General features: G+C 40.4%; 1 protein-coding gene across 4 annotated transcripts in view; it reads right to left on the bottom strand.

Moving 5' to 3' along the window:
- The window catches only part of APP (amyloid beta precursor protein), a 248,267-nt gene that overhangs the window by 133,243 nt on the left and 97,928 nt on the right, over nt 1-17,096 (bottom strand). For all 4 annotated transcript variants that reach the window (XM_069000240.1, XM_069000242.1, XM_069000239.1 and 1 more), the window contains exon 3: nt 10,117-10,246. In XM_069000240.1, coding sequence (XP_068856341.1) covers nt 10,117-10,246 — 130 coding nt within the window. The remainder of the gene's footprint in view (nt 1-10,116; nt 10,247-17,096) is intronic.

The following is a 17,096-nucleotide window of genomic DNA, read 5'->3' as shown; positions in this document are numbered from 1 at the left end:
GAGAAATACTACTGAATAAAAAATTATTAGTAGTATTATATTGTACTACAAAACAAGCTTGCACTGACCACCCATTCACCGATGCCCAGACAGCTCCCAAGCAGAGTCTGTGGCCAGCTTTCCCCCTGGTTTATATATTGAGTATGCCATGATATGGCATGGAATATCCCTTTGGTCACTAGGGTCAGCTGTCCTTACTGCTTCCTCCCAGTTCCTCACTGGTGGGATAAGAAGCCGAAACTCTTTGACTGACTGCAAGTACTGCTCAGCAACAACTAAACCAGCAGTGTGTTACCATTATTCTCACCCTAAATCCCAAACACATCACTGTGCTAGCTAATTCTATCCCAGATGAAACTAGAACAGGGCTCCTTTGCCATCTTGCTGGAACAGATCAATTTCATCACTTCCAGGAAGGACCACAGAGTCCTTATCTGCTTGCTCAAGTGAGGTGTGAAATGAGATGACAATAGATGCATGGCAAAGCCGATGAAGGGGTGGGAAGCGGACAGAAACAAAACTGGCTTGGATAGCAGATGCTGACAGGAAGAAGAGAACGTGCTGAGAGGAAAAGGCAGATGTCAAGATAGGAAGAGGATTACTCAGAAGGAAAGGAGAGGTGAAGAAGCATCAGTGCCTGCAAGTCTTTAGTGGAATGCTGATGGACAAGACAGTAGCATCTGGTGAGGCAAAGAAGAGAGCAAGGCTGGAAGATCTGGAGCAGGGGCTCTGTAAGAAGAGCCAAAGAGGGGCAGCACCCTCAGAGATACAGAAGGGCAGGAGAGAGGCAGGTTAGAAGGAGTAACTAGTCTGATGGCAAGCAGAGTCTAGTCTTTGATATGGCAGAGGAAGCCACATAAGCATGACACCGTCTATCTCAGTCCACAAAACATTTTAGCTCAAGTGGTGAAAAGCAGATCTACACTGCATCACAAAAGGGCATAAAGGTGTACGCAGAAGAGCATGCAGCACTACTTCCCCAAGACTGTTTCACAACTTCAACAAACACAAGACTAGGGTCCCTAACACCTGATGAGTTACGGTGTAGTGAACTGTTGGGTTTTGAAACTTTGTAGCCTCTCAGCATCCAAAAGACACTGTGGGAGATGGATGAGCAGCTCACATACACATTGTGCAACAAAATTTATAACTACTCAATTACTTCTGTTTGCTTGAAACCTAAAGCCTGCAAGTTTTATTTGATAATCTGAGCTCTCCTCATGAAATACAAGGTGATTGACCATTCCTCATCCATTCTCTCCAAGCTACTCATGACTTCGCAAAGTGTTGTCAGATCCTTCAGTCGTTTTCCTTTCTGTGCTGGAAAGATCTGTGTAATTTCTTTTATGGGAGCCATGTCATACTTCAAGCACTCCCCATCACTCTTAACTCTTCAGTTTCCACTCTGCACTTCTTAGGAAAACCAGAACTGCACACAGTGCTCACAAATACAAGAAAGTCCATAGCTGACACAGTGGTGCAGTTATGTTCTGTCTTCTTCCCCATTCCTTTCCTAATAATCCCTAAGACTGTTGGATTTTGGCACTAATGAACATATATTTTCACAAAACTAATAATCCCCAAGGTCTCAATCCTGAGAAGTCTGAAGCTACTCACAGTCTCGCCATATACACTAAGATAAGATTACTGCATTTTGGGCTTCTCCCATGAACACTGACTTTACTACATTAATTTTTGCTTCCATTTCACATCCAGTCACTCAGTATCAAAGATCCCTCTGAAATTCCTCATAATTTGCCTTTATTAACTCTACCTTGAATAACTTAGTATCTTCATCAAATGGGTCACCTCACAATTAACCCTCTTTTACAAATCACACATTCTTTGAACATCACTGGCACAGGAACTGATCCCTTGAGATTTTGCTGGTGAGCTTTCTCTAGTTTGAGGATGGACCATTAATTCCTGCCTTTTCTTATCTTTATTTAGCCACATAAGAGTTTTCTCTTCTATCCCATGGTAGATGAAATTCTTTAATAGCTTTTGGTAGTGGACCTTGGTAAATATCTTTTGAAAAATCAAAGGAGGCACACTATCCATTTGTCTACCTACTCTTTAAAAAAAATCATCCTCACCGACAAGTCCAGTATTCCTGGATGTTCAGCCCATCAAAGAAAGCATCCCGTCTCCCAGACAGACTTACTGAACTGTATTTCTGGAATATTCCCTAGCAACTTTTAGAAATACCCAGTGAGTCCCATCACTGACTCTCCCGCTGCAGTTAACTGCATCAAATCTGCTGGCAACATTCAGTTCTACTCCAAGAGCAGAATGTATTTAGCATGAGAATTTACAGCTACTTTCAGTTAGGTGAGAAATTTTTTGAAAAGTGCTACCTATGCAGATCAATTTCATGACCACACAGTAAGATGGATGCTTCCTTTCTGTTCCTCTCCATGTCTTTCCTTCCTAAGATGTTAAAACAAACAACACACTTTAATTAGTGGGATTCTCCAACTGCAAAATTAAGTTCTTTAGGTTGAAGGAAAACACCAAAAAAAAGAGGATGAATCAGCTCTGTGGCACTACAAAAATATTCAGATGAAAACTTCCTGGTCTGTCTGTTCCAAAAACTAGATGCGTACAATGAACAAGACATGAAACTTATGCAGCAGGTTCATGCATTACTCACATGTTGTGTGTGTGTGAATATACCCATCTATCAAAACCAAAGGTACAACTATGCATCATAAAGACTTCTTGGGAAAATACATACACATCAAGACTGTTTCAAGCATTTTACAATTTGAAGCCCAACTACCAATAGATACGTAGGGTTTGAAGCTTCTCTCCAGCTTTCAACTACAAATTAAGGATGACACCCCTCTCCCTTAAGACCTTTATGAAAAGAAACCTATGATCTCCAAAGTGTTTGGGTAAGATTAGAGAAACTTCTGAGAGGAAAATTCGTTTTGTCTTCTTTGTTCTACAGAGTGGTGAACAGTAACTTGGGTGTGGGAGAGGCTGGACCAGGAAACAGAACAGCTCATTCAAGCACCCACAGTAGAACAAGGCAGACAGACAGAGCAGCCCCACAATCATAGCCTCCCTGGAACCCTCTGCACAGGAAGGGTCAAACTATGATCAGAGAAGCTCAATTTTTGAGCTCTTTTTAACCTTACTCATAGTCTTTTAGCACTACTTTTTGAGGTTAACTCTTTTTATATAAAGCATTGCAGAAAAAGCAGGAATACATGCTTTTAATCCCTGATACCTCAGCCTGGGCACAGTTACAAGTGACCGAAAACTTAGTCCAGCTAGCTTTGGTCATTCAAGCAGGAAAAGTGATTTTTCTTCTTAAGCTCCTTAACATAAAAAGATTTACTACAATGTATATTGCTGTCTTTAGCAGATAGCTATGAAGAAGACTCGCGGTTTCCTTTGTCCATTGTAAAGAGACAAACATATCGTTTCCAATGCTTACCTATAAGAAATTACTTTACTGCTTTAGGAGTAGATCTGCAGAGCTGTGATGTTCGAGATCTCAAAAAGTTTTTGTGTTGTGACCTGTTCTTACTAAAACCTTACTGCAACTACCAAACAAGTAAAACACATGTATGTCCCAAGAATGCACAGAAATATACAAGTTCAAAATTCTTTCTTCTTCTGGTCTTAATAACAATAATTAGGTGTTTTACATTTGCTCTTAGTCACACATAAAGATAGATTCTGGTCATTAGCAGAATGTTAATTTTGCTTTATCTCTGCACTTCAGGGTTTCTACGACTTCAACTAGGATGTGGCTAACCCACCAGCTGAACCGATGTTTGGCTCAAGTGAAAAGGTGGAAGCCTTCAGAAACAGAGTTGTGACTGCCTGAGAAAGTTTTTGTGCTGCTGGTGGGTGATCTCATTCAGGATTTCTCTGCCCACTCTCTCTACCTCTTTGTCCAGCTGATGGGATTTTGTACCCTGAAACATGCCAAAGGCCACTTTAAATGGTTTATACAGTCCTGCTTTGAGAAGAAAACATTTGAAAAGACACAGTTATAAACCATGAGGCAATAGAGCTTCTTAGAATTTTAATAAACCAATACATTCGTTATTGTGTATATGAATGATCAGTAACTCAACTAATACTTAACAGCCACTTTTTTCTCTGTTACCAAAGCTGAACATAAAATCCAGGCCAGAAGACTTCAGGTATTATGGCAAACCATTTCTATTCACTGATGCATATCAGGGCATGCTCTTAATTATACCACTGCAGAGAAGCACATTTAAGACCACACATTAGGTACTGAGGCCTGAAAAGCTTGAGGCAACAAGCTCAGCCACGAGGATGCAGGACCCGGAGAAAGCTCTGACTGCCAGCACAACAATGAAGAGCTGTTGACATACAGCCAGCAGGGCTGGACCTGGGCAGGGACCTGGCTAGGGGGCATCTGGAAGCCCTTGCTGCAGGAGGAGGAAGCCAGTGTGCTAGGAAACCTCATTATCCCTGCAGAGCTTGCAGTTTCACAAAAAAAAGGGCCTGGTTTTCTCATCAACTGCCAGCACTCTACCAAATATACTACTAGTAGATAGGAATTCTGCTTGTGAGACAGCAAAGACACATGAAATATTTACAACTTTCACTACACCTAGGATTTCTCTATCTGTGGCCTCCCCACGAAGCAATTCAGATTGTCGGTATTTTTGGAGATCCTCTCCTTCCTGTCAGCAAGTGTTGTCAGAAAAACTAGACATATTGTAGTTATGTAGGCTGAAACTAAGAGACTTTTTTTATTTTTGGAACACTGTGGTGTGAGTCTTGTCTGCATCACTCACATGGCTGAGTGGAGACTGAGGCAAGCTGGAGCCAAAAAGCTGAACTAACAGGGACAGGAAAACTCCAGGACAATTGTTTAATGTCATTCTGTTAATTAGGCACTGCATGGAAAAGCCAGGGGAAAGTGTTTCCAATTACCCAGAAGAGAAGCTCCGCCACTGCAATAGGTGCAATGTGAGTTTAGAGGAGGTAAAACCAGCAAGTTTTGCCATGAAGCAGAAATATACAGGCACTTCACATTCTTGTGAGAAAAAATTCCATTAAAACTGCAAGTAATTTTAGAAGACCTACTAGTAGAACTGCCAGTTATATGTACCTCTATTTAAATAACCAAGGCATAATCTTGGTGTTTTCTTTGATATAATTGGCCAGGCATGCATATCAAAACTTGAGTGTGTCTTTTCTTCAGACATCATATTGGAAGTTAGGATCTTTCCTTTTTTTTTCTTGCTCTCAGGAAATTTTGTCCCATTTATTGCCTAAGAGACTATAACAACCGGTACTTAGAGACAAATGATGTGGCTGGGAAGGGGAGGAGAGGGAAGGGTGCAGCTGGCCACTCTCTTAGCTGGCGGGGGGGGGGCAGTTGTTCTCTTGAGAAGGGCAGAGATACCACAAGATTTTGGCTGGGGGGGGTCAAGGGCTGGGCTCAGCTCCTTGCTCTCTATTGCTCTCGGGATCAGAGGGGAAGAGTCGAGTTGCCCCACCTTTTGCTGCTGCTGCCTCGGGCTTTTTTGCTACACTCTAATCTAGCACCCAGTGCCCACCGGGACACCCCATGGCTCCTGCTAGGTCTGCAGAGTTTCTGCTACATTTTGTTTGTCACCCAGGGTGTGCCCCCCCGCTGTTCCAGCTACCTCTCCAAGGTTCCTGCTACAGCCCATTTCACCATCCGGAGGGGCACCAGGATCAGCTGCCCCTGTAGGTTTGCACAGGAAGCCCCTTTTCCATCTCCCTCGCTGGCTGAGTCGCCATTACCACGTGGATGGACTGCTGATCTCGTGCCACAGCGCCCCCTGCAGGCCTGGGGGAACCATCGCACCCACCCCGCCTGGCCGGGAGCCACCAGCGCCCCTGCTGGCTGTGAGCGGAACTGCACCGAAGGGGAAAGGGCCCGACAGCCAGGAGAGGCTATGGTTGGGTCTCTGGTTTTTGTTTGTTGTTGCTGCCGTTGTTGTTGTTTGTTTGCCTTGTTATCCATATACATACTTGTAAAGAACTGTTATTCCTTTTCCCATATCTTTGCCTGAAAGCCCTGTAATTTCAAAGTTATAATAATTTGGAGGGAAGGGGGTCATATTTTCTATTCCAAGGGAGGTTCCCACCTTCCTTGGCAGACACCTGTCTTTGAAACCAAGACACATCAACAAGTGGATAACTTCACAAACTGCTAGAGTAATAAAGCATGACAAGTTAATAAATATTCTCAAAGACGTTTTTGTTAAAACCAGAAACAGAAGCCAGTTTTTCACTACATAACTACACAGCAAAATATACTTTTCATATAACCTAATCCACTTGTTTATGGACAAATGACTGCAAGTAATCACATTTTGATTGACAGAGGCTATGTAAATAATGAGATTCCAATACACCTAGATCCTTCCAACATTGTGAATGCAGTGCTTAGCAGCATACGTCAACAGTATAATGAGGCAGAGCCACTCCTGAACATGCACTTCACACAGCAGTTAATCTGTAATTCCCCATTTGCCACGCCTTGCCATATTCTGTCTGCCATGCCCACATAATGGTCCACAAACACGCACATAACTGAGCTTCTCCTCTCTATCCAGGGTTTGACATATGTATTTCACCAACAGAAAATAATGTCATCTATTCAGAAAAGCATAGCCATACATTCATCTGAGGTATACAAAGAATCACATCACTGGGACAAGGATGTCTGCTCCCACAACCAGAAAGGAACATGGAGTGAGTGGATTACTCCACTTCATTGCCCAGACTGCATAAATTCACCAGCTGCTTTTCCTCAGGCAAGCAGTGAAGAGAGGAAAAAGTGCAGACTAGAACTGCTCATTGCCCACGCTGCCCCAACAGTGGCAGAAATCCTGCCCTCCTGCTGCGGCCACCGGCAGAGCTCCCGCCAACACTTACACGGCCAGGTTGGTGGCCATGGTATTTTCCCAAAAACAGTTTCTGTAAAGCAGGAATCATTGGTTTCTTGGCAGTGTCTGGTGTAGCCCTGCAAGCTGTGCCCCACAGCAAATGGTGCAGCTGTGAGGATGGCGCATACACCTGAGACCAGGAAAAGGGAGTTCTGCAGATCTTCACTCTTCCACCAGTACATCTCACAGCTCCTCATCTTTGCTGTGTACCCAAACACATTTGTGGCTCTATGTCAAGCACCACACTCCCCACTCAAACAACGTAGTTTAAGATTTTAATTAAATTAGAACATTTTTAGGGAATATTTCTGTGGTCAATGCAAAGACACACGACTGACCCAAATGAGGGGCTTTCATTTTGCCTTGTTTAAATTACTGTTTTTATGCTTTAGTTGCATTCTCTTAAGAAAATATGAAGTTGTGTAATTTAGTAAATCTGATGGATGTTACTAAAGTATACTGCTACAAATAACTGCTGTAACTACTGCCCTGCACAAGTCTCATAGAGAAAAACTCCTGGAGTAGGCAAAGGCTGTAGTGAAATGGGCTCTACACGTTTGAAAGACTTGGCTGAAGATTATGATGCAAACAGACTGTGAAGATGCTCTGGCCTGAAAGCAGCCAGATTTCTGTCACTCAGTGTTTTTCAACTGTGAAAAACAAATGTCAAGATAGAAGAAATTACTAAGATGACTCAAGATACTTGAAGTGATCCTCAGAGCAATGCAAAATTAAGACTCAACCCTGCAATCAGCTACTCACTGACAAACTTTTGTTGGTATCTTAATTCTTACCAGATGGATTTAACAGTGGTCATGGGCAAGGGTCTATTTGCACTAAAATTACAGAAGAATGGGCACTGGCAATGCCCAGCTTCCGGCAATGTCCACTAACAGCTACCACACTAAACAGCTGAGGCACACACAGAGCTGACAGGCAAGAGGCAACTTTCAAAAGAAGTACCTTTTAACACTGAAGAAGTACTAGGAGGGGAGAAAAAAAATAAAAAGCTCTCTGGACTCCTTAGTTCTGTAAAAAAACATTATTTAAGAAGAAGTATTCCAAGACAGACATAGTACACCACAAGCAGAGGGCTGTTTGACAGAGAAATTATATTTTATGGCCACTGTCACCATTTCCCCTCTAGAGGAAGTAATTATGTGGCCACCTATCCCCCAGTAAGCCCTTGGGAACATCAGTATCTAAGGTTTATTCTAGTCAGGGTCAAAAGATGAATGTCAGCATATGAGAAAGATAACAAACACAACAATGTGTCAGACACAACTACATAAGCCTCAATTACAAGGAAAGCTGACAAAAAAATAGCATATGAGGGGATTTTAAAATAAAAAATAAGAGCTAAGGGCTAATGCGAATGAAGTGCTTAAACATCTTTTAAATTTTTGACTCCAAAGCCTACCTTGCTACCTAAGATAGAAACCGTACAACTTGCAATGATTTTTCTTTCCTGCAACTGAGGGAAGACACCTTAAAAGTCCAAGTTCAGTTCCTCACTCCTGCAAGGAACTGCATATAGTCCTGTCCATGAATTTATGAACTTCCTTCCACATGATTAGACTTCTTACTCCTTTACCAGAAGACTGTTGGAGCTCCTTATGCTTGCATATACTTCCTTATAATTTGCAGATTAAATTTATTCAGAGCCAATTTATATTCATTTGCTCTCGTGATGACATTGCCTTTTAGCTCAAATTAGGTTTTAAGATCTCCAGGGCACTGACCAAATCTACATAAGAATAGAGAGTCCTAAGCCTAAGAGTACCCTTTTCTTAATTCAGAGTTTTGCTTGTGGTGACAATAAAATAAATAATAAAAATTAGTTTTTATAGTTCCACTAGTCTGATGTACTTCTGCCATATCTACAATTAGTGCAAATGCACTCACATGGAGTCTGATCTAATATATCGTGATGCATTCTAGGTGAGACCGCCTCGCCTCTAATAAGTTGCTTATCTGGCTTTACACATATATTAACACTACAAGCTGATGTTTCTATCCTGACTATGAAAAACTAAAGAAAACACAGCAACAAATGGGTAAAAGACCATGTCCCTTTTAGCATTAAAGCTTGTAGTGGAACCAACCAACTCAAGTAGAAGTCTGGAAAAACACAAAAACCAGCGGGTTCCTTCCCACAGTAAGAATCCATAATTCCTAGAAGCAGGTTCTTCTCCTTACCAAAAGTCTTGAATTTGGGTTCTTCTTGAAGATTTTTGCCTAGAATAAACTAGTCCTGCAGAGCCTCAGTAGCATCAACAATGATATACCACAGGTTTAGAAAAACCTATTTTATATCTATATAAACAAACATCAGATCTAGAAATTTTACCAAACAAAAAAATTTCTCTGATACTTAGCACAGATTTTAAACACCTGCTGTTTTGGCACCTTTGACCACACTGGTAGCATTTCTGTTAGTTATTCTTCAGTCCCAGCTTTGCTAAGGGCAGACTGCACCCTGTGTTTTACCTACTCTACGCAAATGAACAAAAATTCTAGAAACATTGCATAGTTTTTAAAAATTTCCTTCATTATTTGTTTCATGGAATAACTGATCTGAGTTGGTTTCCATGCCTTTTAGCTGTCTTGGCTTACTAGAAAAGCAAGTTCCAACTCTGAACTCCAGCATTTATCACAATTCAAATGGCAGTGGTAAAGCAACATAAGTAACTCATGGAATAATATCAAGAAAATGTTGTGCCTAGAATGTCAATGAAAACAGCAAATTAATGATTCAATTTTCTAATGCAGACAAAAGTAAAGGTTACCAAAAAAATGAGGGCCCAAACCTCCCTTTTAATTGATTCAAACCACCAAGGACGCAGGAGAGAACAGCAAGCAACTGCTACAAAAATAAATTGCAGGATGAAATGGGGGAATTTATAAACTATCTTTTGTTTCAACAAATACAGATTCCCACAGTCTTTCACTGTAAGAGTCCAAGTACTAGATATTCAAAAATTAATGTGAAAAAGAAGGATTTATTTAGGGAAGAGCAGGAGTACTTTCTTTCTAGATAATGCACCTACAAAGGACTGAACAATTGGACAAAACTCCTTTCAGAAAAGACAATAACACTGAGGTATAAAAGATATTTATGTAGATTCTCTATCTTTTTCATGAAGAGACTGAAAAAATACAGCTGGAAAAAACAGATTAAAACTGAGTCACTCACCCAAACATCTGTAGGGAACCACAATATGCGGGTGACCATTGCATTGCTTCCATCCCCTCTTGCACCAGTTCTGTATTGTAACTGGCTGGTTGGCTTCAACAACATTGGTGATTTGCAATTCAGGGTAGACCTAGCATTAAAAGTATAGGAAAAGATAAATGTTATCACAAGTATGTACTCTGAGTCACTGTCACATGTTTGTAACAACACAATATCCATCTTCCCTCTCTTCTCCCTCTTCTGCTGTGTAAAATATTTATGTCATGGTATGACTGTGTGCACGTACCTGGAAAGCTGGTGTGTCTGTTCATCAGTAAAACCATGTGGCTGCCAGTTCAGAAAAATTATGGTGGTAACAGTTGACTGTCAAAATTGTAACTTTGCCAGTTATATTTGACTAAGGTAAAGATCAGCTAATCACAGTTAAATACCTTCTCCTCCATGTCTAGGCTACTGCAAAACTCCATATACAGAGCAGAATCTCCATACAACTAAATTTAACAGCATGCCTTTATGTTCATCTCAACCATTTTAGCAAACATCATCATTCTTTCCTGCTGCAGTCTGCCTAGTACTAAGAGTCTGTTGAAACACTTATTCATATTTAAGTTTACATCACCCATTTCTGAATTGCTGAGATCAAAATACTATCTACTTTAATACTGCAATACACTTCTACACCTACAACCATGACACCAGCAAACTTGCTGACTAATTTATTGGCAAACCACAACTTCGGCTTTTTATCCCCCTCAGCCCCTTTATCCCACCCCTCTTTCCTACGCTAACACAGCCTGTAGCTCTTGCTTTACATTTTTCAAATTGGCAATTTACCAGCCCTAACACAAAACTCAGCAGGTACTAATTTTCCTTTGCCTTTCCTCAAGCAATCCTTACCATTTCCAACTGTGAGATCTGAGGATTTAAGTGTACTGAAAACTACTGTCTACTCGTACCTACCAATGGAAAATAAAAACAGAAATAGGAACAAGTCTGAAGTAACTGGAGATGATCCAAAAACATCCTGCAGAGAAGGAACATAATCCCAACAAAAGAAAGCTGGCTTGAGATAGAGTGAATTCTGAGAGTTCAAAACTGGTGCTTGGAAAACTACTCTAAGAATCCTGACAGTCCCACCTCAAGTAAAAACGATTTGTCTCAATCATGGATCTCCACTGAGGTCATGACATCTGAGAAACAGTGACTCCTGGCACTCCCCAGATCAAAGGTTTAAAATAAGGCAAAAATGAAGCAAGCAGCTTGAGCTGAAGTCTTAAACTTAAAAAGACACTAACAAACAGTAGAGCCTTCTCAGATATGAGATCAGTAGTCTTTAAATGAATGTGACCTGGTCCATACACATGGGAACAACCAGAAAGCAATCAAAGCATACCTGGAAATAATTAGAAATAATTTCTTACTTTCATTAAGAGACACAAAGGGGCTATTATAATTTTAAAATTGAACTGTATTAACAGCTTAATGCACAAAACAAGGGCAGATACAGTAACAATGCCACAAAAATGCCACAGAAAGAGACACTGCCTAAACAGTGCACTTTATGCTAAAGAGCTTGAATATCAAACCCACCTTCTATTCCAAAATATAATTTATCAATCAGATACTTCTTTTCTTGTGCACGTACTTCATAGAATCCATCTGTCAGATCTTTGCCAGTTTCAACAGCACCCTCACTCACTACAACTGATGACTGAAGAAGTACAGAGGCTGAAGATGCAGCCTGGGATGTTAACCCAGCATACAAGATACAGTGACCTCAAGAAAGTCCACAGGGCAGAACTGAAAAGTGTGAAAGTTTCCTGCACTCAGAAGATTGAAGCTTTACTTTCTTCCTTTTGTCAGCAGGTGGCTAAGTCTGATGGTCATCGTCCACATTACATACAGACCCCCATTTTCACGCTGCTTGCAGAAAGTGGCTCCAGAGGAACTTGCTGTTCCCCTGCTCCATCAGTGCTTCAGATACTGAACTCTGAACTGAAACAGCAGGTTCAAGGAAAGCTTTTGCACATGCTTCTTGATTCCTGTAGCAGCACTGCCAAAATGGATTAGCAGGAAAATTCACATCTTAACTACTGTGTAAATATTACCCTGCAAGACTCCACAACTGCCTCATGAGCTAACAAGCATGACGCAAGAGAAAGATTTGATGTTCTTTGGATACTTCCTTTAGCATTGTCATGCGGAACTCTTTCAGTTCATACCTCCACAAATGTCACACTCAAGTAATTAAAGCCTATGCTTATATAATACCGAGTGCTGTCACAAGCAATGTGCTTGATATATCACAGCATCAACTGACGTTCTCATCGGGGACATTTAATATTGCCCAGAGGAAGTAAATGTCTTAAATGAAGACAACTAAGGAAATTTCAAAATTGATAGACTGGAATGTTTAAAAAAGGAAATTAAGACAAAAAAACTCAAAACAATTTATTTACCCACATGAATGTGTAAACACAGCTTTAAAGTGACAGAAAATAGGGTTCTGATCCACAAGAACAAAGATACACTAAGTTGCTTTCCTGAGATGAATTTCTAAAGAGTAAGAGTACACTATTACTGTAGGGCCTCGTTGAAACAATAATATTAGAGGGAAAAATAAGTTCATACATCATTTTTATTTTTACTATTACCCAAACCCACCATTTTAACTGCTGGTTAGTAAAGTGGACCAAATGCTAAGTAGTTAGCAGTATTTGTCAAAAACACACAAGGATAAAGAAATACAAAGAAGCCTCTTCTTCTATTACTGCATCAGTTACTAAACTCCTAATTTCTGCTGACAGCTCACACAAAGCTCAGTCCACCCTTCAGGAGAGGAAACAGGCTTTGAATTTCATTATCAATAGGTTAATGCCAATGAATGTGCCGAGGAGAGTTCCCCTCACTAGACTTATATATTTGCTCTGAATTGAAGTGACACCTACTTAGTGGCACAGAAAAATGAGCCTCATATTTATTTACAGTGTCCCTAATGAGCCACTGCTCCTTCTACAGTGTCAGTGCAAGCAGTGCTAGAAAGTTGTAAGATATCCAAACTTCCAACATTATTGTAACTTGTTGTAGAGAAGTTCCTTTAATTCATCTTAAAAGAAACAGGGGAGCAAACAGAGATCAATGAAATCTAGAAAACTGAACTGGCAATCAAGAGTTACAGCTGTGTCTTCATTTACTTCCATTTTCATTACCAAGTCTCCTTATATACTGACTGCAGAAACAAAAATCTAAAAAGCCATTCAGGCTATTCAGAATTTCATATCATCTTGCTAAAACTTGTGTTTACCACTACCAGCTCTAATGCCACATAGATTTAGGACTAAAATGTAGACATCCTTAATAAAAGAGGGGGAGAAAATGGGATGAGAAAGCTTCTGGATTGAGATAGAGAGAAAATCTTTACCAATTAGTCATAGGCAAGAGATACTCAACTTGGGGAAAAATATTTTTAATTACCAATTAAAGGAATTTAAAGAGGATGTAGTGGGACAAGCACTGATCTCTTCTCTCTGACCTGTGGAAGCAGCATGAAGCTGACTCAGGAAAGGTTTAGGTTGGGTATTGGGAAAGATTCTTCACCCAGATGGTAGCTGGGCACTGGAACAGGCTCCCCAGGAATTCGTCACAGCACCAAACCGGACAAGAATTCAAGAAGTGTTTGGAAAATGCTCTTGGGTACATGGTGGCATTGTTGGGGCTGTTTTGTGCAGGGCCAGGAGCTGGACTTTGCTGATCTCTGTGGGTTCCTCCCAACTCAGGATAATCTATGATTCCATGAAATGGCATTTGTATCTGTCTACATATGAAGCTGCTGATGATACCACTAGCTGGATATGTGTTACCCAAGTGGAAAAACTGTTTTGAAACAAATCTGAGAAAACCAAAGATGCAATGGCAGAGGACAACACTAAAGGAAAGAAGCAGCTGGGCCACTTTCACCACAGCTGCCTCTCCTGCCAGCGTAAGGAAGAGCAGCCAAGAGGCCTCTCAGCATGGTTGGTGCAGGTGGGTGTACCCCCAAACCTCTCCTCTAGCCATCTTTGAGGATTGCCCTGATGCCTATAGAATCATAGCCTTGTTAAGATTGGAAGGAAGTTCTGGGGGTCATCAGGTCCAACCTCCCTGCTCCAGGAGGGCCACCCAGAGCTGACTGCCCAGGACTATGTCCAGATGGCTTTTGAGTATCTGCAGGGATGAAGACTCCAGAGTCATCCAACCTCTGCTAGCACTCAAATACAAGCGTTATATGCAACTGAAATCTCTATGAGAGATACTTTTTGGTTTTTTAAATCAATCTCTGACACATGATTATATAAATAAGTTTCTCCATCCAGTCACACATGCTCAGCACATCTTGGTTCAATCTTGAAGTAGTACTTGAGCGTAATCATGAGTAAGTCATCTCTGATACTAGAAGACATTTAAATTCAAAAGCTTAGTATTTCACCTAGATATTATTCATTGTGTCCCTCATCTTCTAGAGTAACTCTGACTATTCAAAATACTGCTTCTTTCATCATATTTTCAAATAAAATTTTAAAAGGTTTTCAAGGTTAGCTGATGATCAGATTAGTGAAGCTATTTCAATTTATATCTGCAGTTTTTATTAGACAATCAAAACAATAGCAATATAAGTAACTATATGTAAATCTTGAAGTACTATAAGGGTATATGATTTGAATTAGTGGTATAGATTTATTCTTACTTCTCCTTGAACATAAGGATCTTTTCCTGTATATTCTAAGAGCAGAATCACCATAGAGAAGAGAACAAGATTCAGAGTAACAAATGGTATGAATTCCTAATGGAATATGGTACACACTTGCACATACAAAGATGTATGCTCACCCCTTGTGAAATACAGGGTGGTGTTACACCTTAACATGAATTAAATGGGGGGGGGGGGGGGGAGAGAAAAAGAAAAACAGTATCTTTAAAGACTGTAAAGCATAATCAGGAATTGGTATTCTTCATCATCTTCACCAACAGTTTGAAATGCAAGACAGCCTGTCAAGAGGCAAGAAAAAATCTTTAAAAATAAGGTGCAAAAATTAACATGTAATTAATTGCCATTTTTTAAATTTAAACACCTTAGTATTTTTCTCCAAATTGCATCCCACATCAGTTTGAATTATGACTGCTCTAAATTCAAGATATGCATTCATTTAATTGCCAGTCTGAAGTGGACATATTTTCTTTTAATTGTTTCCCTCTATTCTTTCTCCTTAATCCTTCAGTTGTATGCTGCACCTCCTCATGATATCCTGGCTTAAATTAGATAATGCATTTGTGGGTTTTAAATCTTCCTTTTACCCTAACCTTCAGCATCTGGCACAGCAAGACTTTTAAGCCGGACTGAATTCAAATGTAATATTCAACTCTCTACTGTCACAAGGAGAAAAGGCTGCTCAGTTTCTCAGAAAGCACAAGGTCCAGACTCTTTGCAGCATACCACCAAACAACTCGTGCTGACACACCATGTATCTGACAGGAATTTATGAGCTGGAATTCTACTTGAAGTCCATCTCAGGTAGTGACATCAGTGACAGCATCTATATTAAAAACTAAATCCAAGAGTGGCTATAGAAATGCTAGAAAGGAATATTCATACAAATAAAAGCAGTGAAGAAGCAATTACAGCTGTAAATAGTTAGAACAAAAATACGGGTGTTTTTAGCAGTTGCATCTTTAGCAACTTGAATCATTTGAATACTTAAAGGGAACATAATTCAAAGTAGGATAGAGATTGATTACATCCAGACTTTCCTTGCCTGCTATCCTCCCACAGCTTTCCCCAAAAAAGAAAACAAACAAGGAAACAAGTTGGTCTGTGGACAAGTTTACTCTTACCTGAATACTGCAACTTCATGTGTTGAATATTCTATATTTTCAATATCAATGTTACTTTTATAAAAAGAACCATTCACAGAAATTATCAGACCATCTGCTTTTTAAAATTGGAAACAAAAATCACAGATGTGACACAGGTAACTATTTACCTCTGCGCTTTAAATGGGCAAAGAAGGGTTTTATCACATCAGTGAAGTAATCTGCGAACAGTTACTACAAGCACAAAAGAATACACACATTTAATAACCACCATTTAGGAAGACTAGGGTCTTAAAATTGCTTGTGGAAAAGATCCTTTGACAGCAATGGCATCTGAAGGATAACTAAACAATACTTCAAGTATGAGAACAAGCTTTCAATTCCAGTTTAACAAACTACAGTTGGATCAAAAACTACCTCTATTCCTTTCTAAAGTATATATAGAATCTATAAAGACTCTGCTTCCCAGAATTTTGCATTGATGTGCTGAAGAGCAGCAACAAGCATGCTACATTCATTTCCAACTGTTGGGCACATCCATGAAGTGGAAGGATAGGATAATTATTTCTGTATGTCCATACACAGTGTCTCTGCAAGCCTTCCAACCTACAACTTAGGAAGCAGTGACAATGTAGAGTCCCAGATTAGCTGCAGCAAGAGTGGTGTCACATGAGTAGCAGTGACAAAAACACCATCAGCCCTAAAAGAAATGTCATGTTCTCAGTCTTGCAGTCTGTGACCAGAAAATAGACAGCTATATGCAGAATAAAGTTACTAAATGTGTCACGTAAAAATATCCTAGTTTATTACTTGTTTTTACAGCAACTCTTCTACATTACTGTACAGTAGCTCCATGGCTTTCCCTGTGGCAGCCCCCTTCCCAGGAACCATCACCCCTCCGATCCAGAGCACTCCCATCACCAGCAGAACATTTTCCTTCTCTGCCACGTCTCTGTGGCTTCAGCTGTGTCCTGTCATGTCTGACCATGCTCAACCACTTGCTCCTGGCTTTCTCAGCAATCAGGCCCTTCTACACACAGAAGCAAGGCTACAGGGCTAGCTGAAGCTGGCATCCAAACTTTTCCTGTCACTCTCTGTAACCCAAGCAAAGCCTTCACTTGCGCAAAGAGAAT

Source organism: Aphelocoma coerulescens, unplaced genomic scaffold (genome assembly GCF_041296385.1).
Source record: "Aphelocoma coerulescens isolate FSJ_1873_10779 unplaced genomic scaffold, UR_Acoe_1.0 HiC_scaffold_78, whole genome shotgun sequence".
In the NCBI taxonomy this organism is placed as follows: Eukaryota; Metazoa; Chordata; class Aves; order Passeriformes; family Corvidae; genus Aphelocoma; species Aphelocoma coerulescens.
Note: the sequence above shows the minus strand (reverse complement) of the source record. Positions and strands in the feature narration are given on the sequence as shown.